The sequence below is a fragment of the Candoia aspera genome, chromosome 2 (genome assembly GCF_035149785.1).
Source record: "Candoia aspera isolate rCanAsp1 chromosome 2, rCanAsp1.hap2, whole genome shotgun sequence".
Taxonomy (NCBI): Eukaryota; Metazoa; Chordata; class Lepidosauria; order Squamata; family Boidae; genus Candoia; species Candoia aspera.
The window spans coordinates 231848392-231869796 of NC_086154.1; the positions used below are offsets into that span (position 1 = coordinate 231848392).

The 21405-nt window shown below is 37.2% G+C and overlaps 1 protein-coding gene across 1 annotated transcript in view; it reads left to right on the forward strand.

The window, feature by feature from the left end:
* Positions 1–18003: 18003 nt before the first annotated feature.
* MAP1B (microtubule associated protein 1B) overlaps positions 18004–21405 on the forward strand; it is a 70791-nt gene continuing 67389 nt past the window's right edge. The window contains exon 1 of the mRNA XM_063295497.1: positions 18004–18345. Within this exon, the coding sequence (XP_063151567.1) occupies positions 18168–18345 (178 nt within the window). The 5' untranslated portion in view covers positions 18004–18167. The remainder of the gene's footprint in view (positions 18346–21405) is intronic.

A 21405-nucleotide genomic window follows, 5' to 3' on the forward strand; every position in this document is an offset into this window, starting at 1 on the left:
GTGACTATACCTGTCAAGCCCCACTTAGCTTGGCATGATCAAGGAAGCAAGGGTTACAAAGACTCCAGCAAGGTACCTTTAATGCTGGTCTTGGAAAAGCACTTTCCCAACCTCATTTATAGTGAGTTCATTTAGGTGGAGTCCCTCTGAATGATTTGAAAATGCTTCTTCCTAGGTTTCTTGCCACCTGATCTGAGTTGTCATTAATAAGATAAGCTACCAAGGAATTTTCCTTCTGTCTCTTGATTGTTAAGGCTTAATTTCCCTTACATTTCTTTCCCTGCCTCCCCACAATCTCTCACAATATTTTTGCCTAACAAACCTACCATAAATTCAAGGTAGCATAAATAGTTATCTAAATGACTTAGCATAAGCTGTTTCTTGTTTTCCTCTAGTACCAATGATGATGAGGGGCTGCATTTCCTTGTTCAGAGTTTAGTTGGGCATGATGTCTGAAATTGCCTACCTGTCAAAACAGCAGAAACACTTATCTACTGCTAATTTCATAATGCTTGACCTAGTTATTGAAAGTATATGTGATATATTAAACCTTTTGCCCTTGAGAATCTATCCATAATTTTTCTAATAACCATTTACATATGCAGATATTAATATATACAGTTGCAGTGGTGAACAGAATATTTTGACAATACATGTACCATTTACAAAACAAGCTGAATAAATTATTTTCTATCTTAAATAAGTTGTAGCTTTTTACACTTTGTTTAGTAGAAACATCATCTTATTCAATATTTCCTTAACCTTCCACTTTATATCTGAAAGTTATTGACTTCCTCTATCTGGATAACACTGGCAATTTTTCCAACATGACTTGCCACTTAAATTCTTTTGCCTTGAGGCTATATTTGTTGCTATTGCACTGATAATGGTATAAAAATGCCAACAATGTCACAGGGTTATTATTGAACCTAGGAAGAAGAAATGGATTTGATGGAAACCATCCTGTGTGACCAATTTTCCAAAGCTTGCTTAGGCTTTATTTACGTTGCCTGCAGTGTGGAATCACTGACTGCACATTCAACCAGCATTCATGATGAAAGTCAATTATCAGAATACTGATCTGAAAGACCTAATGTTTTGAGTGGGGAAGAGAGAAAAATCCACTTGCAACCAGCTCACTATCAAGCAGGAAGAACTGAAATATATAGTTCAGTACTTATGTCTTTAATGGAATTGTATTAACTTTGCACATATTACAAAGCCACTGACCAGCTTCGTAGCAGAAATCAGGGCTACCAGATTTGGGTTGCAAAAATCTGGACAACTACTGTATGGTAGAGTTTCCCATATCCAAATATTGTTACATTGATCCTGGATCAGTAGGTAAAGTCGCTGGAGCAAGACAGGGCCTTTGTTTTAGCAACTTCCATTGATTGCCCTTCTGAATATAGTCATTAAAAGTTGTATCCCATGGCTTTAAATTATTACATTTCTTCTTATGCCTTTGCACATTAAAAGGGACTATCTATGCTGTAACTGGATCTAAAAAAGAGGCAGAAAGCTGTGTTTGGCATAGCATGTTCCTCTAGGTACCTGCTGGAAAGTAGAAAGAGACAATACTGTAAACCATTGTGTTATGGTGACCTGATAGATAAATATCAATGAACAGAAAAACCATCAATTCGAGATACCTTTTTATAAGGACGCTAAGCAAGGGGGTAAGTGCTGAACACCTGAAATTTCTTATTAAGTGGAAATCTAATAAGAGTAACAAAACAGTATTTCTTTTTGCAATCACATACATACACTGAATGGGGACTGAATCTAACACAACTGTCTTCCAAATGAGCTACCACCGATTTTGAGAATAATAACAGCAACAATAACAATATGGATTCTTCTTGTATAAATGTATATCAGGGTGTGTGCTGTTCTTGATCCCAATGTACAATAGGGCTGAGAGTCGTTCTGCATGAGGCATAAATGTTGTACCATAAATGCCATTATTTTAAAGCAGTTAGTTTGGTTGCAGCTATTCTAATGCTTTTGCCCTCTGCAGACAGTCCACTTTTTCTTGATCACTGAAATCTCTTGCATCAGCAATATTTAATGAGCTGGAATGAAAGTTGATCAATGCAAGATATAAGTGCCCAGCTGAAGGAAACTAAAGCTAAACTGAGTGCTGTATATGGGTACATTTAAAAAAACTAAAAGTTAACTGTAGTCTCCCTTTTATCCCATTATTACTTGTAAATTCATTTGGTAAAAAAATCTGAATTTATCAAGAAATATTTGCTAGAGTGTAGGAATTTGGGCCTGCTTTGCAAAAACCTTAAATTATTTTCATATTGTGGAAGATTAGGATGTTTGACTGCAGTATGATATATGAAGATGAAGATGATAATGATGATGATGATGATATATATTAAAAGTGAGTTAGGTGCCATCAAGTCAGGCTCATGTCACCAAGGTGGTCTTTAGTATTTGCACAATTCTTCTAATAACATTCCAGGGATTTTCACTTTCATAATGAACACTTCTAAGCCTTCTTTACTTTCAGCTAAGAAAATTGTGTTGCCTGAATATCACAAATTGTTACTATTTTGACCTCAATTTTTTATTCTGTTGTCAGAATATGCCCTCTGACTACTGATCTCTATGTAGCAACAACAGAACCATTTGTGCAGAGGACACAGATATCAGCTGATAGAATTTTGCTAATGTTTGCTAAAACACACACACACACACACACACACACACACAGGATTTCCAAACCCCTGAAGATTATAATCTCATGATCTTTGCAGGAAGATCAGGAACATGCCATGGATGGAAAAAGGAAAATCTAAACCCCCTTAGTCGGAGAAAAATATTAAACCAGTCCTTTCCATTGCTTACAACAGAGAAGAAATTTGTGAGGAAAAAGTATAAGAAATGCAGTGAACACAACTCATCCCTGAGCTCTGCCCTGCCTAAATGAAACCAGCATATAACTGTTACAGGGTATTAGTATTTGTATAAAAAGAATAGAGCTTGTTAATTTATTTAAAAAATGGAAGAAGGTATGGAAACAATTAGACAAACATATTTTGTAAGGCCAGGAAACTCTAGACTGAGTTTTGATTTCTTTTGACAATAATGTTTACAGAAAAATAGTTATATTTTCATATTTAGAATTAAAATTCTAGTGACTGAAATAACAAAAAAGGCTGTTGTGAGCTGTCTAGGATCACTATGTGAGATAGGTGGCCATGTAAGTCTTTAAAATAAATAAATAAACTGTGCATACACATACACAAGCATACACTGCTAACCGTAGATATAGTAAAACGGAGTTTTGAAAACAGATCTATTAGACAATCAGATTTTTAACCTTGATGGATTGCTTTAATAATGCTCCGAATTAAATCCAGTTTGGTCAAAATTTGCTTCATACTTTCCCTGATTGTCATATTCTGCTCTTCTTCCCCTTCATAAACTATTCAGTTGCAGCTTGTGTGTAGTCTTCATACCCCCCCCCCCCCATAAAAGCCATATGTGGATCAGAATACAATAACGCTTGGGGATTTCTGGGCAGATGACATTAATAGCCTTTGGCTCTGCTTATGGCCATCAATTTGTCTCATTCCATCACTAATCTACAGCCTTACTTTTGATCATTGTTTTCTAAATCAGTACCCTTTCTATAATTATGCAGATGAATACCAAATGAAATGGCTAGAAAATGGCAACTGCAAAATACTTTAAAGAAAATTAGGTTGATCTCCATTTATATTATGAGATAAATCTCCTAGTTATTTGCAGAAATTAATTTCAGACAAACAACCTGACTGGCATTTTAACTTTGACTTTTTAAAAAGTCATCTGTTAAGTGAATTGTTAGCAACTTTCATAATGAGGGTAAATTTAGTATCTGATATAGCTGGGGTTTGCATCATGTAGGAAAACATAACACTATTATTTCAAGTATAGAATAAGGCAAATGCTTTCTTATACATCCAATGGCATACTGGAACATTCAGCTAAGCTGATGCACAATAGAAAATGATTGGGCTATACATATTGAACTTACAGTGTTCCAGGTATAATTAGGAATTTCAGCTGATCTGTCCATCTAGCAGTGAGAAATTATTGGAATTTTGATAATCTATTATTAATCACATTTCTCATGAAGGTGATAGGTTCCATTAAAAAGAAATAAATATTAATGATTTAAAGCTATAACATAATATATGATAATAGCAACAACAGAGAACGTATACATTAGAAACTGCATATGACATTTTATTAAAAAGTGTGATAAAAAAAATCAAAACTACCTAAATGAAGCTGTGGATGGAACCACACTGGGTATTTCAGTTATTCCAAGCTAGGTAGCCTCAAAGGTTCTGTTCATTATAGCTATTAGTGTTAATCATATAACATAACAGTGGTTATAATAATCTACCACTTTCAGTCCTATCATTTCATTTCAGAACACGGCATGTGTGTGTATTTGTGCATATGTGTGTGTGTAGATATATGGATTCTCCATTTCCCAAAACTTCAGAAAGACAGAAAAATAAAATGTGCCTCTATAGCAATTTCTATGCCTATCACAATTTAATTAAGTTTTTTAAAGTAAGAAGAAAGGATTTTGTTTTGATGTTGGCTTTTTGCCCTTCTGGTCTGCCACTTTCTGAGCAGTCATTTGCCCATCTTGGACTCTGGTCTTGAGGTTCAATCCTATCTGTCATTACTCAGAACAGACCTTAAAATCTGAGGTATTTGGACCAGCTTCATGTTTCCCAATATGCATGTAGCATTTCAAGTCCAATGCAAATACAAATAGAAATTTTCTGAGCTACAGGCTATGCATTAACTGGATACACTTATTTTTTTGCAGTGAAGATGAGAAGAGTTATTTTGAATTTAATACACATTCTCTTACCTATTGGCAAGAAAGTTGATAAAATATAAGTGCCATGATCTTGAACTAAGCTGAATCTAACCTCGGTCCCACAGAACTTAATTTAGTTAGCAGTCTTGATTGTAGATTTTGTAAATGAGTTAGAGATGCCATTGAGGGGGCTGGAGTAAGAGTTGAAGAGTCAGTGATGGCTTGTAAAACCTGTTATTTATATTATCAGACAGACAAGCAATCACACCCAATATTCCTGGTTGTTTTTTTAAAAATCAGACATTTCTAAGTGACTTTCAGTCCTCAAGAGGGTGGAATTAAGTTTCGATCCTAGAATACCTGAACCTGGAAACCTTCCTAGATGGCTCTGACTTCAGTGATTTTCAGAGGCAGACTCAGAGTGACATGTTTGGCCACTTGGATAAGATGTTCTGGAGCACCTGGACCAGTATATTTATATAGCTCTCTGTGGTACAATTCAGCTGAGATCTTGCTCTCACATAAAGAATTCCATTCACTACTGTAATTAGGGGCTGGCTGGTAAACTTTCAGTGCTGGGCTGGCTAATTTCTGGGAAGAAAAACACTGAGTGTTTAAGGCAAGAACTGAGGTTTGTTATGATAGCAAAACCTAAGGAAATAACCCTGGTCATGTATATAAAAAGGAAGCAGTGAGGCAAACAAAAGCTGTACTTGAAGCCTGGGACCAAATTTCATTCCAACTTTGCAAATAGATTGTTCTGTTCTTAAAAAAAGCAGCATGCATGTTGACATTTTAAAAAAAAATTAAGTAGCAATAGTGGAAAATATGTGCAATGTTGGTACCTTGATATTCTCTGAGCTTGGTTTTCTTCTTGCAAATATTTCATTACCAAACTAGGTAACCTTGCCAGTGCTTTGATACATGGGATGGAGTTTGCTGGCTTTTTATTTGGGCAGCTTGTCTTATCTTTCTTGATCAGGGTTGTTGTAGTTTGTGTGCTTGCTTCTGATTGGCCTAGCTGGCTTGGCTGGCTTTCATCTAGATTGTTCTTGCCTATTGTGTTGGTTCTTTCTTATCTAAGTGGTGATTGCTGGATGTGTGATAAGGGATGATGTTCCCCAGGCGGTTTGCTTCCTCCTTGGGCCTTTGTTGCTTTTTGAATGTTTGTAGACCAAGTTGTTCTATACATGTTAATGGTTAATTCATCAGAATGACAGGTTTCTAGGAATTATCTTACATGCTTGGATTAGTCTTGATCAAAAATGGTAATGGTTTCCCAGTTGTATCCATCATTAAATTTATCTATGTGTTGTGAAATTAAAATGCTGCCAACTGGTCTCCATGTACTGTATGTGTTCTGCTAAATCAAGACAGGTAGGGGACAAGCTGCCACTCATATAAAGCCAGCAACTCCTACGCCCTTGCGTCAAAGCACTGATGATGGTACCTAGTTTGGAACAAAACATTTGCAAGAAGAAAACAAAACTCAGCTAAATAGGCACAACATACTTAGGCCATGCTGGCTGAGGGATTATGAAAGCTGAAATTCAATATTTTTGGAAGGTACTACATGGGAAAGTCTGGTAAAAAGCAGTAACATTTACTTATTTGCAATAGGAACCACTTATTTACAACCAGTGTAGGCAATCCTAAGAATTCAAGTTACAATGCTAAAGGAGGCATGTAGACATGAATAGAATTTGTTTACTGGCCAGAGAGAGAGAGAAACAAGATTTCAGTATTCAGATATGCAATTAGTTTCCAGTCAAAGAAGTGGAAAACACTTTTTGTGGATTTTGTAGTTGGAAAACCAAACACAATCTGCTGTAGTATTTCCATAGGACCAGATTAAATTTCAAAAGGAAACACCTCAGGTAAAGCCAAGGGCATAATAAACACCTTTTTTATACCAAGTAGAAAGATTAAGTCTGAAAATCTTGATGAAAAAGATTTTAGACCCAAAATCTCAAAGATTGTTCCAGCAAAGAAAGTTCTACTATCATCATCATTGTCACTGTCACCATCTGTCAGCCTTGTGAGGTAGTCCAGGCAGGAAGCACACACAGATGAACTAGCTCTACTTTATTGTAAGGTTACATTAACAGAATATTTCAAGTCTGAAAGTACATTTATCCCCTGTCACCTTTACAGCACAAGAAACTAGGGAGGGTTCCTTCTGAGATGTTTGCCATGCCCACATTCCTTCTGTGGGCTAAGCTGCCTCTTATCCAACTGTTCCCCTGGCTGTGCCTCTTCCCCGTCTCCCAAGGTCATTCCCACATACCATTACATCATCTTTCACATTCCCTGTTTTTAAATTTTAGCACAGAAAGTATCCCTTATGGCAAATGGAAGACCTACTTGTAGTAAAGGGAGAAAGGTTCTAGGAATGTCAGAATCTCTAAAAATATATTTTTCTGAAACTTCAGAAAAAATAGGTTTAGATAGGATTGATTTCCTGGTATTGGAACATCACTTTTTTTGTAGGATCATGGGGGTGCTGTATCCTTGCCATCCCATCTCCCAGGGTGATTTGAAAACATAAATTGACAGCTGCTGGCTTCAAAGCAGTATGTAGCCCCACAAAAATGGAAGCAGCTAGCCCTAAAAAAAGAGAAGAAAAAGCTTAGTATAGCTTCATCAACAAAGAAAAAACACAAATTGGAAAAACTGTAAACCTCACAGTGATACTGCTCTACCCATTCAGCATCACCTTTCCATCCATTCACTAGCAAAAAGTTGCCCACCCCTATTTATAAACAAGGGACTTTGGAAAGAGCTCTACTTTCCTGAGGGTTCAGAGGGTGTCTTATGATTACCCCTCTTTTAATGCCATTATTCCAAATAATGGAATCCTTCAATGGTGCTGTATCATGGCAAGGAGGGAAGGAGGTTCTTGGGGCGGATGAATGAAGAACACCAGGAGTGTATACCAAGAGTATATAATCTTAGCAAGGCATGAAAGTCATCCAGCTATCTAACTAAAGCAAGTAGACACCTATATTGGACAGCAGCTGGAGGCAGATAACTTTACTGAAAACAGCAAAGGCATTATCTCATACTGCATGGAGAAGGCAATGATAAATCATTTTTGTATTTTACCAAGAAAACCACACTGATAGATGAGATAAAGAATCTAGTTCTGGATGACGGACCTTTCAGGTCAGACAGCACTCAACGTGCTACTGAGGAAGAACTAAGGATCTTTCAGGGTACCAATAGTGTTTATAATGCAACTAGATTAAAGTCTCTGGGACATCTAGTTGCTAATGTTGCCATGAAGGAAAAGAAGCTGCAAAGACAGAGTTATAGTTGGAACTTGGAATGTAAGAAGCATTAACATGGTAACGTTCAGCACAGTGAAAAATGTCAATGTATAGTCAATTCATGTCATCTTAGTCATCAGTGAATTGAGATGGACTGAAACTGGATACTTTCAGACAGAAGGTGATACTATTTACTATGACATAGAACACAAAGAGGGGTGGCCTTTCTTTCATGGTCAGGAAGGACATAGGAAAAACACTACTTGGGTATAATGTAGTCGATGACCAAATAGTATCAACTAGACTTCATGGACAACTCTTTAATAGAATGATTATCCAAGTTTATGCTCCAATCAACTGATGCAGAAGAAGAGTCTGATCAGTTTTATGGTCAAGTTCAGTCTGAAATTGATAGAACATGCAAGCGATATATGCTGTTTGTAGTCAGCCACTGGAATGCCAAAGTTGGAATTAGTAAGGAGGAAAGCATAGTTGGACTCTATGGCCTAGGAAACAGAAATGAAGAAGGAGAAAGGAGTATCAGTTTCTGCTAATCTAATGATTTCTTCACTGCCAACATAGTTTTCAAACAACCAAAGCAATACCTATATACATGGACATTACTAGATAGAGTACACAGAAATCAGATTGACCATGTTATTAGTACAAAGAGGTAGAAAAGCTCAGTTATAACAGCAAAGATGTGGCCATGGACTGACTCTAGAACAGATCATGTCATGAATGCTCATGTGCAAGTTCCAAGTCAAGATAATGTGGAAGAACAAAGGCAACCAGTTTCCACTGTATGATCTTCAGCATATACCCACAATTTTCAAGGAGAACATCAGGAATTGTTTTGAAGGCTTGAACTTGATTGATAAGGAACCAGAGGAACTGTGGAATGAAATCAAAGGAGTTGTTAAGTATGAATGTGAAAAGAGACTGCCAAAGATCAAGAAAGAGTAGAAATTGCCAACAAAAGAAGAGAAGCCAAAGCCAAGAGACAAAGATCTCAAGAAGAAACTTAAAAGAATTTCAGAGAGCTGTTAGAAGAGACAAGAAGCAGTATTACAATGGCATCTGCAAAGACAGTGAAGATAGAAACAGGCATAGAAAACAAGGAGTCTTCTATTTCTGACCCTCAAATTTTTGTTCCAATCTCAAATTGGTGTGCTAATTGATAGTAACTAATTCAAAGACCGAAAGAGTTGGACAACGCTTACTGCCCGATATGCAATGTAGCATTGATCCAGGACAAGAGAGAGAGAGTAGCATGATGGATGAGGGATAATAAACTGAAACTGAATCCAAGCAAGATAGAGGTACTTATTGAGAAGGATCCTGACCTCACCTTGATGTCTCAAGTTGAAAATATGATCAGGAACACTTTTCACCAGCTGCAGTTAAGGTAACTGCTTTGCTCTTTCCTTGAACAAAATTTCAAAATCATGGTACATAAGCTGGTAACCTTCAGACTGGACAATGCTATGTGTTATAGATAGGATTGTCTTTGTAAATAGTTTGCAAGCTTCCGTTAATTCAAAATGTGGTAGTGACTTGGAGACACTATACTGTGTCAGGTTTTAAGCCAATGTAGTAGCTGCTTATGTTTCCAGACAAAATATTAAATACTTTATCATGTTTAAACCTAAATACCTTAGGTATGGGTGGTTACCTGAGAGAACATCATTCTTTCATGGTCCACCACACAAAGTGACATCATCCAGGGAGATCTGTCTTCAAATCAGTTAGTGACTTTGAACTGGCCTTCTCAGTTGTTGAACACATTCCTGTAGTGATCAGGGACCCATTTCTTTGGATACTTTCAAGAAAGCCTTCGTTTCAATCTGGTTTATAATAATTACTGAGGTTTAGGTTGGTTTTGATGTCATTTTGCTGCACTGTATGTCAGTGATTTAAATTTCGGGGTAATCCCTTTGAACCATTTAGGAAGGGCAGTATAGAAATAATAATAGTAATAATAAAAATAAAAATTGAAACCAGAGAAAAGCCCTGTATTTAATTGTACCCGTATCTTTTTTTACAAATAATTTTTATTAAAACCTTTAAAAAAGAATATAAAAACTACCTCAATTTTTTAAATATATTTTTTAAAAAAGAAGATAAAAACTAATACAAAATAGCACCCATATATAAGGTATCATATGACAAGAGGGATTCAGATTATCGTTTCATAATAAAGTTTCTATTTTCATCTGCAGTCCATCATATAATACATGAGATGAATAGTGACCTATCCTAGGATCATTCTAAAAACTAATCATGAATAATAGTGTTATTTTAGGTCTCCTGAAATATTTTACAGCTGTTTTAGGATGGTTTCACACCAGCATTACTTCTGAGACAAACTGTTTTGCATTTTCCCTACTAGATAATTTTTCTTCTAACTCTAATCCAATGATTCAAATTATTAACCAATGCTGGTGATAGGAAAAAGGCTGCTGACAACTTGATAGTACAACACTAGAGAGATCATTTTATAGTTCTGGAAGGAAACAAATGAGCCGAATCAAGCACACACTAATTGTTGAAATTTCTATAATGTCCGTATTTGCAGAAAGTAGAATCCAACAATTTGCCTATTAAATAGAAGACAGAATGTTAAAGTTTTGTCTTGCAAATTAATTGTTCCATTTGAATAGAACTATTTTGGTGGCATATGGCATAGGGTAAATGGTAACTGAGACGCTACCGTAGATTTTACCCCAAATTTCTTCTTAGTAACCTTCAGTTTATGCTTCATATGGAATAAATAAACTCTTAGCTAGTGTTAATCCATTCTTAGATTATTTTTTTAGGCATAGGAGAAGCATCATTAGATTCTATAATGGAAAAAGTAGATGAATATTTACTGCTTAAATAATATTTTAAACAATGACTGTTGAATGCCTTGCACTTGCTTTTAGACAGTATGCTTTTGTTTTAAGCATGAAAATATTGACTGGTCCTGGTTCATAAACGCAACTCCTATGAACAAATATGCATACCCAAACAGGTACTCCATAATATAACTTCAGGGATCATCACTTATAAAATCTGATTTCTATTAATATCCATATACATTAGTAGAGATTGAAACTCCTTATATTGTCCTTAGTTATAGGATTGTAAACCAGCATGTCCAACTTGTTTTCACAATCCTTCTCTTTCTTCAATTCTTTGTATATACATTATTTACAGAGGTATGTTTTCCCCGTATTATTCTCAAATCTCAATGTAAAACTCTTCATGCTGCCATGATTTATAGCTACTTTAAATTTTAATTCTCCCATTGCTTTGAGGAATAAAAGAACAGGATCCCACATAGATACTTTCAGAATGCATTTTCACAAGTAGCATTAAGAATGTATGCTAGCTTCTTTCATAGCATTTGTGTACAGTTGCAATCCATTGAATTGCACTGCATTCTCATGGTAGAAACTCATTTAAAACCAATATGAGGTCCAGTTTCAAAGGGCACTTACTTTTGCTTGATATGATCGATTATCTGTGAGGACATAAGGATGCTTATCTGTTCATTTGGGATGTGTCTATCAACTATAACCCATTGTTATAAAGGAGTTTATATTTATGTACTGGTGATATCATTTCTCTCTCTCCCCTAATATTTGTAAATTATTAGGGTGGCCTTTGCAACAAAATTGGTGACTGTTATGAAAATATGTAATGATAATAATAATAATAATAATAGGAATCATCAAACAGAAGAGAGAATTGGTAAAATTGTAAATATTTCCATGATTCTTAAAATATATTTTCTTGTAATCTGGCATTCCACTAACATTTGTTCAGCAAGGCTGAGAGGATTAGCCATTCAAATTTCCTAGTAATCTATTTCCATGTCCCTGTAACAAAGTCTGGAAGTTCTGATCATAAAAGCGTCCTTGGTCATAATAGTTTCTTCTATTATCATCACTTCTGATGCTTGGATAACAGTATCACTGGAGCTAAATATGTGATTATTTCAAAGCTTCCAGATGCTACTGAAATTATGTCAAATAAAACCACAAGAATTTTTCTTTTACCATACCACTTATTGCTAACGTAAAGGGACTTAGTTTAAGACACTGAAATACTGTGTTTGGCAGTATAAACGTGAGTTTTATGTGAAGTCATGGATCTTAAAGTTATGTATCTATGTCAGTATTTCATTATACTTAGAATAAAATAATTGTCCTTTTAAGATACATTTTGCTCAAAATGAGTTAAAAAATAGGCAGTTTAAATACAATGGCATAATAGATATAATGCATTAATATTGCAATACCAGAACAGCATACCCTTAACAGTTTATAAAATTTACTGCCCCAAGTCCCCTGATGGGAGGAGATGGGCAGGGATAAATTTAATAAATAAATAAATAAATAGTTTTGTTAATTGAAAGGTGAATGGGCAATACTTGTTTTTTCAGATACAACTCTTTAAGGACTGATGGAAATTGTAGTTCAGCAATATCCAAAGGGCCACATTTCCCTCATTTAAAGCATACCAAAAGTTCAAATAAATGTATGTAACAGTAAGTCAATTAACAATATCAAAAGCCAATAAATACCAACACTATATTCACATTATTGCAATCCATTCAGTTACTATTAAGAGGCAGTAGAATTAAAATAGCTGGTTCAGATCAAATCAGTAACAAAAGAGGAAAACACATAAGTACCAGAAATAAATCATTTTCTCTGAAGTCCAGTATTTCCTTTCATGATTCTAAATGATAAAAAAGATGTTAATTAAGAAATAACTATAGTTAAAGAGAATGAAATGTGAATTAATTATCAGTTATTATAGTTCTGATTCATGTTGACAGTGGAATATCATTGATTAATAGGAAAACAAGTCTTTTTCAACGTGAGCTTGATTTTTGGTAATTTTAATAGTGTGTAAATGTAGTTCTTTACCAAGAATTCAGAAATAGCCCTGGTATTTACCAACAGCCTCCCATCAAGCCCCAATAAAGCATACTTCAGCTTTGAAAGATCACCCTAATCCTTTACTGCATTTTCCTAATGAGTTGACAAAACATGTAATTTACTGTTATCAGATTTCTAACACGTATTTTTTTATTTCATTTGGTAACTACTCAAAACCTTTGGAAGACATTTTAGCAGCAGGTTCACTTTCTAAGCCCAAACAATTAGTTCATTTGCTTTTGATGCCGTTACGGTACTGCATGTGCCATACCATATTACACCTTGTGATATGGTTTGTCAGTGTCTGTTCCTAATCATGATGATGTTAGAATGACAAAACATGCATCATGACATCAAAACACAAGCCCTGTTCTTTTGTACCGGTGTTGCAATATCAGACACAAGTATTTAAAGGGGTAGAGTTTGCACTGCAATGTCATGGGTGCACATTTCATCACCTGCCCTCCACCTATGATATGGTGTTGTTGAACACACACCTGAGGCCTTTAAACACCACTCCAGCAAGTGATACAGGTATTTAAACTTCTTTTAATTGTTTCCTTTCAGGGCTTTGTTGCTGTTGTTGCATTTTAACTTTCTGGTTTTAGGGAAATAAATAAACTATACTGTAAATGTTTGAATTTAAAAGCAATAAAATTATGTCATTTCCAATCAATTATATTTTTTCCTGGAAACTGAGGACCCATATATCACTCTCTTAAGGCAGTACTATCTAACTAGAATCAAACTCTAAAACCGTTTGAATGTAGCAACAGAATATTTAAAATATATGCATGTATGTCCAGGGTATGCCACTTATAATTGGTGCAGCTAGCTTTTTATGGAGGATGATTAACTTCCAAACTAAAGCCAAGAGGGTGCTATTGACTTCTAAAATCCTGGGGTGCAGATATTTGATGCTTTATTTGATTTATTTATTTATTACATAGGAAGGGATATAATTTAAATATCCTTGAAAATGGAATCTCCAGTTGGAGCTTCAGGTGGCTGAAAATTTTCTTCTATAGCAGATGATATTGGTGAGCCTTAGGATCCAGTTCTTTACTGGCATTTTCTCATATCAGTAGGGCTTCTTCTTCCTTTCTGCCTTTTGGGAAGCATGTTTAGGAACCCTGAAAGCAATTACAAGATATTGACGTTATATCAGAATCACTGGTGCAGGAAGAGATCTGTGGCCCCACATCTTCGAAGGAAGGAACAAATGATCAGAGAACAACAAACAGTGAAACAGTGGCATATCTTTTCACAAAATACTGTATAGTCAGGAGCTGGCTAGCTGGGCATAAATATGATTACAGCTGTTCATTTTATTTATTTTTTCTTTGAAAATATATAATCTTCCTGTATTAAAATACTGCTTGCTCCATAGTTTGCTGAGGGCAGATTTTGAATGTTGGACCAATGAGGACATTTGGAATTTTGGAAGCATACTGTGGGTACTCTCACCAAATAATTGTCATTAATTCATTGCTTTTGCTATTACTGGGCATTAAGGAGATGCTCATTAGTAAACAGTACAAGTATCAAAGTGACAACACATATAGAAACAATATGTCAAGTATTGAAACAAAGAAACCTCTAGCAGAACACATGCATTTTGCAATGCAAAATTCAACAAAAACATTTCCAGTTGAATAAAAGCAAACCTCATCTTACCATGCAATAATATATCTATCACTTGTATTTCCTCAGTATTGTCATGTGTTATTTCTTTTCTAGAGGCTGCATTTACTAGACCATGTTGCATTCACTACAATAGCTCACTGCAATAAAAAGAAGTATATGGAATGTCACAGAAAATGTTAGGGAACAATTCTCAGACCATGTACAGAGGTATATTAAAAAAAATCACAGATTATTTGGAGCATTACATTTCCACTTGACTTCACAATGGCATAAATGATAGAATCTAATGATTTTTGCCTATTAGTCTTTCCTGATCCAAATTCTGCAAAACAGAACACCAACCCACACTATATAAAATCAAAGAGGGTATGCTGCTGAAATTTACATGCCCATAGCAATAGCTGTTTTTTTAAAAGAGCTTACTTTGGGGAAACTTGTATTTTAAACGTGCATCAGGAAAAGTGCTTGTCAAAAAAATAAAACAATGGATTTGTATTTTGGATAGATACATTTTGGCTGAACTTGACAGCTGAGCAGCAGGTAGGGCCTGGTTATTAATATGGATGGAAGACCACCTTTAAGAACCAGTGCTATACATGGGACTGAGAAGTATATTACCAGGAAAAATTAATAGATCTGTTCCTAAAAGTAACTAGGAGTTGAGCTTGATTTGAAAGACACCTGCCTAATGCAGAAATAAAACAGGGTTTTCATTCAATGCACTACCCTAACATAAAATCTGTTACCTGAAATCTAGGGTTTGTGATTACTTCCTAATAATATTTCAGGTTAAATGCACTGTTAGAAAATTCTTGGCATAAGTATCTAGGAAGCAAATTATCTTGGTCATCCTATTCCTCCCACCTTAAGCAGATGTCAGATTGACAGAAATGGAACTGACATGACTATATCATTTTGGAGAAAACTGTGTGACTTTCGCAATTTACTTTATTCTACCCACAACAATATTTGTACTGTCTTTCTGTCATATAAGTTCTCTGAAAAAAAAATCAGTCCTGAAAATCAGTAAAGAAGCCTTTATATACTTTGTACATAGGGGTAGCCCTCCAATAAACATAAACTAAAATTTAAAAAACAGTCTAAACAATATGCAGTAGTAAAACAAGAACACGATATTTGAAATTGAGTGGTCTTGGCTAAAAACAACCAAACAAAAACCACATGAGTTATTCAGAGGCTTCCCATGACTTCATCTAATGTCACAAAGATGGTGTGAGGAAAGCATCTTTAGGAAAGCTGTGTTTCCATCAACATGACCTTCTTCACAGTGATCAACATCCTCACCAGATTTGAACTTACTACAGATAGCCTTTAGTGACCAACCAAATACAAATTAATCCTCTCTCACTGTTATTTCTGCAGAAATGTTTTTCAGTGGCATACTGGTGCTACCTGGAGAATCACATATCACACTGCAATCCTTCTTAAAGTGTGGCCCTAGGACCCCTAGGTCCTAGGGGTGTGGCCTAAGTGTGGCCCTAGTACCCCAAGACCCTCTTGGGGTCCTCAAATATCAAAATTATTTGTCAGCCTACATTGAAAAATAATGCAATATTAAAATCCCATCCAACAATTGTGAGAAGTGGTAGCAGCAGTGAATGCATCAATTTTAATTTTTAATATGGTAAATATTGATAAATATAACCCATACAAAAAAAGGTATTTGGGGCTCCTCCATAATTTTTAAAAATGAGAAGGGGTCTTGAAAGAAAAAAGTTTAAGGAACACTGGCATGGAGTAATCTATGTTTATCCCCCACAAGACACGTTTTATGCTTTTTTAACTTATTTTATCTGCAGGAGATCCCAGAGCAAGGTACACAAGATTCTAAAACAAATATCCTGCAATGATAACAAAAGTGGCATAGAAAAGCAATAGGCATCTATAAGCAGTATGTTTCATTGTAAACAGACTGCTTATAGATACCTACTGCTTTTCTAAAATGCTTGGGATGTAGCATCTGACTTGGTACTGAAAAGAAAGTAAAGTTGGAGGCAATCATATCTCATTTGGAAATGTACCATCATAAAGAAGATGTTCAAGGTATAAATGTGTAATGTGCTAAAAGGCTCTTATCTAAAGAACACTGTAAGCCCCTGCCATGTGCTCCTATTAGTTACCATTCATGTATAGAGTTCATGGGATGTAATGTAATGTTGTTCCTGTGTGTGCTGTGTTTTCTTTGGCACACACATCGTAAAATGTAAAAATTCACAGACACTTTTGCTATTGAGCTTTCAGGTTACTAAATGCAAAAACCATGTTGCTTTGCTTGCTCATTGAACTTTGCAACCAAATTACTAAGTGCAAAAAGTGTCCACTGGCAAGCATGTTCATTAAAAAAAGTGCAGGAAGCCAATAGCAGAGAAGATGTTTCGTGCTAACATTACTCATGAGCTATTCAATGAAGAGGCCTCATTGCTGTTTCTTCTTTGCTGGGCTCAGTTTAATGGCTCACTATAAAAGTGCATGTTTGTTGCTTCTGCTGTCTGCTGAGGGAATTTCTCTATCCGTCTTATTTACAGCCTACAGCCTACAACTACCTTTAAAACGTGGCTTTGTCAACTAGCTTGGGGATACCATAGTAGAGCAGAGCCTGTTATATGGTTATATGATAGTTAGGAATGCACTGTTTATTTTTCTGCCATTTTGCTTTTTTATTTGTTTTTATCTTGTTTTTATATAAATAAACTTATCTAATTATCTAATGTCATCTAATAATGCTGAAAAACAATGGCCAATCTTCTGCGACTTGTAAATGTGGAAATAACGCCTTTGCCCTGTCTTGGGGGATGGCCAAGGCCAAATATTACTGCTTGCTTGGACTTTCCTCGGCTGTGTGGCCTGTGTGTATTTAAATGTCCTCCGTGTGACTGTGCCTCCTCCGTGGGACACACTAATCCTTATTTCTGGATTAGGGTTTTGAAGATGAACTGAAAGCATCAACAGAAAAAAGTTCGGGTTGGCTCGGGGAGGCCAGCAGGCCCTTCCTCATCCCTCGCGGCTCTTTTCTGGGCATCGCTGGCTCACCTCAGCCTTCCTCCTTCCGGAGGCAGCGATGGGAATGATTTGCTGCAAATGACATCAGCTGCCTGTGGTGCCTGTTGGCAAAGCAGCGGCGGCGACGGCAGCAGCGCGCGTGGCTCTGTCGGGTCTCCCCCACAGCCCGTTTCCTCCTCCTCGCCGCCGCCGCCGCCGCCTCCCTCCGCCTTCTAGCCAGGTCCCAGCCCCGCACTGTCTCGGTATAAAAACACAGCCGCCTCCCCACCCTCCCTCACTCTCCCAGCTGCCTGGAGCGCGGTGGTGCCTTTCAGCGCGCATTTTTTTTCTGTCGAGGGAGGCGCCTTTGGAACTAAACCCTTTCGTCGCCTCCCCTCTTTCTCTGCCGTCGCCTGAGAGAGGAGCTAGGAAGGCGCTGCGAAGGAGGGAGGTGGCGGCGGCGAGGGGCTTGCCAGGATGGCGACGGTGGTGCTGGAACCCGAGTCGGAGCCGTCTTGTAGCCTTCCCAACGCGGTCCCCCCCTCGCCGAGCCTGTCGCACCGTTTTCTCGACAGCAAATTTTATCTCCTGGTCGTGGTGGGCGAGCTGGTCACGGAGGAGCATCTGAGAAGAGCCATAAGCAATATAGAGCGAGGTAAGGCGGGGGCTTGCCGTATTCCTCCCGCCCAATTTCTCTTCTCCCTTCCCTCCTTCAGGACCCTCGGGAAGAGGGACTTCATTCTCCTTCCCTTTTTGAACGCTGGCTTTGGGAAGGGGAGAGGAAGAGGAAGAGAAAGAGACCGGGGGCGCCCTACAGGTTGCACAAAAGTCCTCGCTCCCACCGTCTCTTGAGTGGGCAGAGAGAGTTCCCTGCAGTTGCCAAAAGCAGGGATTCCGCGTACGACCTTGGCACCGCCGCCCCTTCCGTCCCCGTCAGAACTTCTATTCCTTGTCTGTTTATGGTGCAGTTCGCGGGGAACAGTTGAGCTGATCTCCTAGTTCAGCCCAGAGAAGATCCGAAAAAGGAAAATCTGATGCAACCACTCCCTTCTCTTCCCCCCTTCCCCCTTTTCTGTCTGTAGATGCTCGTGTTAGGAGGGGTGAGGATTCTCTCCCTAGAACTGCAGTGCTACCTCTGCCAGTGATGTCTTACTTAGCCCCCTGATCCCTTTTTCAGAGAGATCCGCGCTTCTAGGAGTGCCTTGTGCGCAGAAGAAAGAAAGAAAGAAAGAAAGAAAGAAAGAAGCTGCGGCGAGGCACTGAAGGGTGTGTTTGCTTCACTTGTGAGGCTGCAGTTCTTTCGTGATGAGAGGGAAGAAATGGCACCCTTGTAATTAATGGCTTTTTGGTTTTTTTTTTTTACCATAGCTGGCTTCAAACAACAAGGTTAAGAGTTGATCCGTTCTTCATTCCCTAGGAAAACCTTGTTCGTTGGTGCTGTCTCAATTCACCCTGCACAGAATCTCCCCCCTCCAAGCTTTTATATTTCCAGGGATGTAGGACAGGAAGCAGAAGGAAATGGGATTTTGGGGGGGGGGTTAAGTCCAAGGTAATACGATTTTTAGTAGATTAAATGCAGTACCTGGAGATCTATATGGTGTTTGAGCTTCTGAAGCAGCAAATACTTTGTTGGGGGTATATTGGCTTTCCACCCAAAGATCTGCAGTTGGCTCCTGCATTTTGTTGCACCAGGAGGCAAAAGGAAGGTGCAGTTGATCTTGAGTTTGCTCCACTTTTTCCTTCTGAGTCATTCCTCCCCTCCCTATTGTCATCATCCACACACATCCCACCCCCCACTCTAGCTCAGAGCAGAGGTCGTTCCAGTCTTTGCTTGCCAGCAACAGTGTCTCCTTTTAATTTTTTCCTTCTTTTTTTCCTCCTACCTCTTGGTGCTGCTGCTAGAGAGTCTGCCCAGAGATACCAGCGTGGTGGGCGTGGTGCAGTCCGCAGTGCGGTCCCTATGGCAGCCCATAGCTGACAAAGGGCGTTTATACAGTCAAGGAGAAAAAGAGAATTATATTCAAGATCTGTTTGCAGACTGTCTGCCGTTGGTCCCTGAAAATTGAAGGGAAGGGGCTTCAGAGACCTCTCTCTGGTGCTGCAAAATGTGCCACTTCTGATCAGAAATACAGCAGCTTCTTTTGTTTCTAACTTTCAGCCATAAGTGGTTTTGAATTTTTTTCCCAAGCTTTCTGAGCACATTCGAGATTTTAGAGAGATTTTTCAAGACAAATAACATGCAGAAATTATAATTATACAATAAGATTTATTTGTTAAATCTTAATATTGCTGGGCTGCAGATTATTACAGCTTTTTAAAAGTAGTTGTAAATTGAGGAAAGTAATTTTGCAGTACAAGTGGAATAAAATGGTATGCATTTTGAGGATCAAAGCCAGTTATATTCATAGATTTTAGGCAAATTCTCTCTGATTATTGCTTTCCTTGGAAAAGGAAAGCAAAGGATTTCAGCCATTGTCAGAAACCCTTAGACAATATATTGGCTACATGTAGGTGTGGTTCATAATTACTTTGGGATTTGTTCTTGATTTTGAAATTTACACTGTATATTGGTATCTCTTTCTGTAATCATACTAAAAGTTGCTGGGAATGATCTTTGGTCATGTTCTTTCCAGTGATACCTAAAAGTTTTAGATTAAGCCTGAATTTGCTGTATTTTAATTAATAATTTAATAATAAGGCATTTGATGTCTGTTTTTCCTTCAAGAAAAAGAAACAAAATTTGTAAGCCCAAAGTTCCTACTTGGTTTTTTTTTTCTTACTGCATAGTTTGATTGTAGCATTCCTGATACTGGGTTCTGAATAGAAAATGATAATACTTAAAGGAATTCAGGGGATTGCCCATGTCAGTGGTTTAAACCTTGATTAGAAAAGTCTAGAGATTTCTCTGTTAAAATACACAGGAGTTGCAGTTTTTTGGAGTAGATGGAATATGAGCAGTTTCTTTTCCTTGGAACGAGGCATTTGCAGCAAGGCCTTCACAATTTCATGAATCTGCACTCTCAGTCTTGGTCCTTGGACACCACCCTGGAAGATGCTGAATTAATATGAATCACTGCAGAGAAATCTGAGAGCCCATCATGTGTGGATGACATAGTAAAAGATTATCTTGAATGAACTGAAACATGTTTTCTTTCTTTTAAATATTACCAAAAGGGATTTAGAAGTTACAGCTGTATTTAGTGATTTTAGAAAATCAGCTACAATATTTATTTTCATATATCCATTATTTTTTTTCCAGTACTTTAAGATCTATGGAAAATTCAACAATTGTGGGTCTGCCCAGATTGCTGATAAAGACCTGATTGACAGAAATGATGGACGGATCTGATTTTGTTTTTTTCAGAAGGAAATAAAAACAATCCTTTTTCATTAGGCTGTTTATTAATCACTCATGTTAATACATAATGGCAGCCTTTCTACTTTTACAGAATAGAATTCTGTGCTATGATTGTGTCAGAAGTGCTGACTCACGGAGCTCTATTGTGCAGGGTGACTTGACAGTGGATCATTAATAGGCTTCCATATTTAATTTTAAAACAATGGTTCTGACAATTTGCCTTTTGAGAACTGTATGATATACAGCTGTTTTCTTTTTAAATCATTCTTGCAAAAGCCAGTATTCTAAAAATAACTGAATTTGGTTACCAAATGCTCAGTAGCATCTTCCTAACTTGGTGCCCTCAAATGTGGTAGC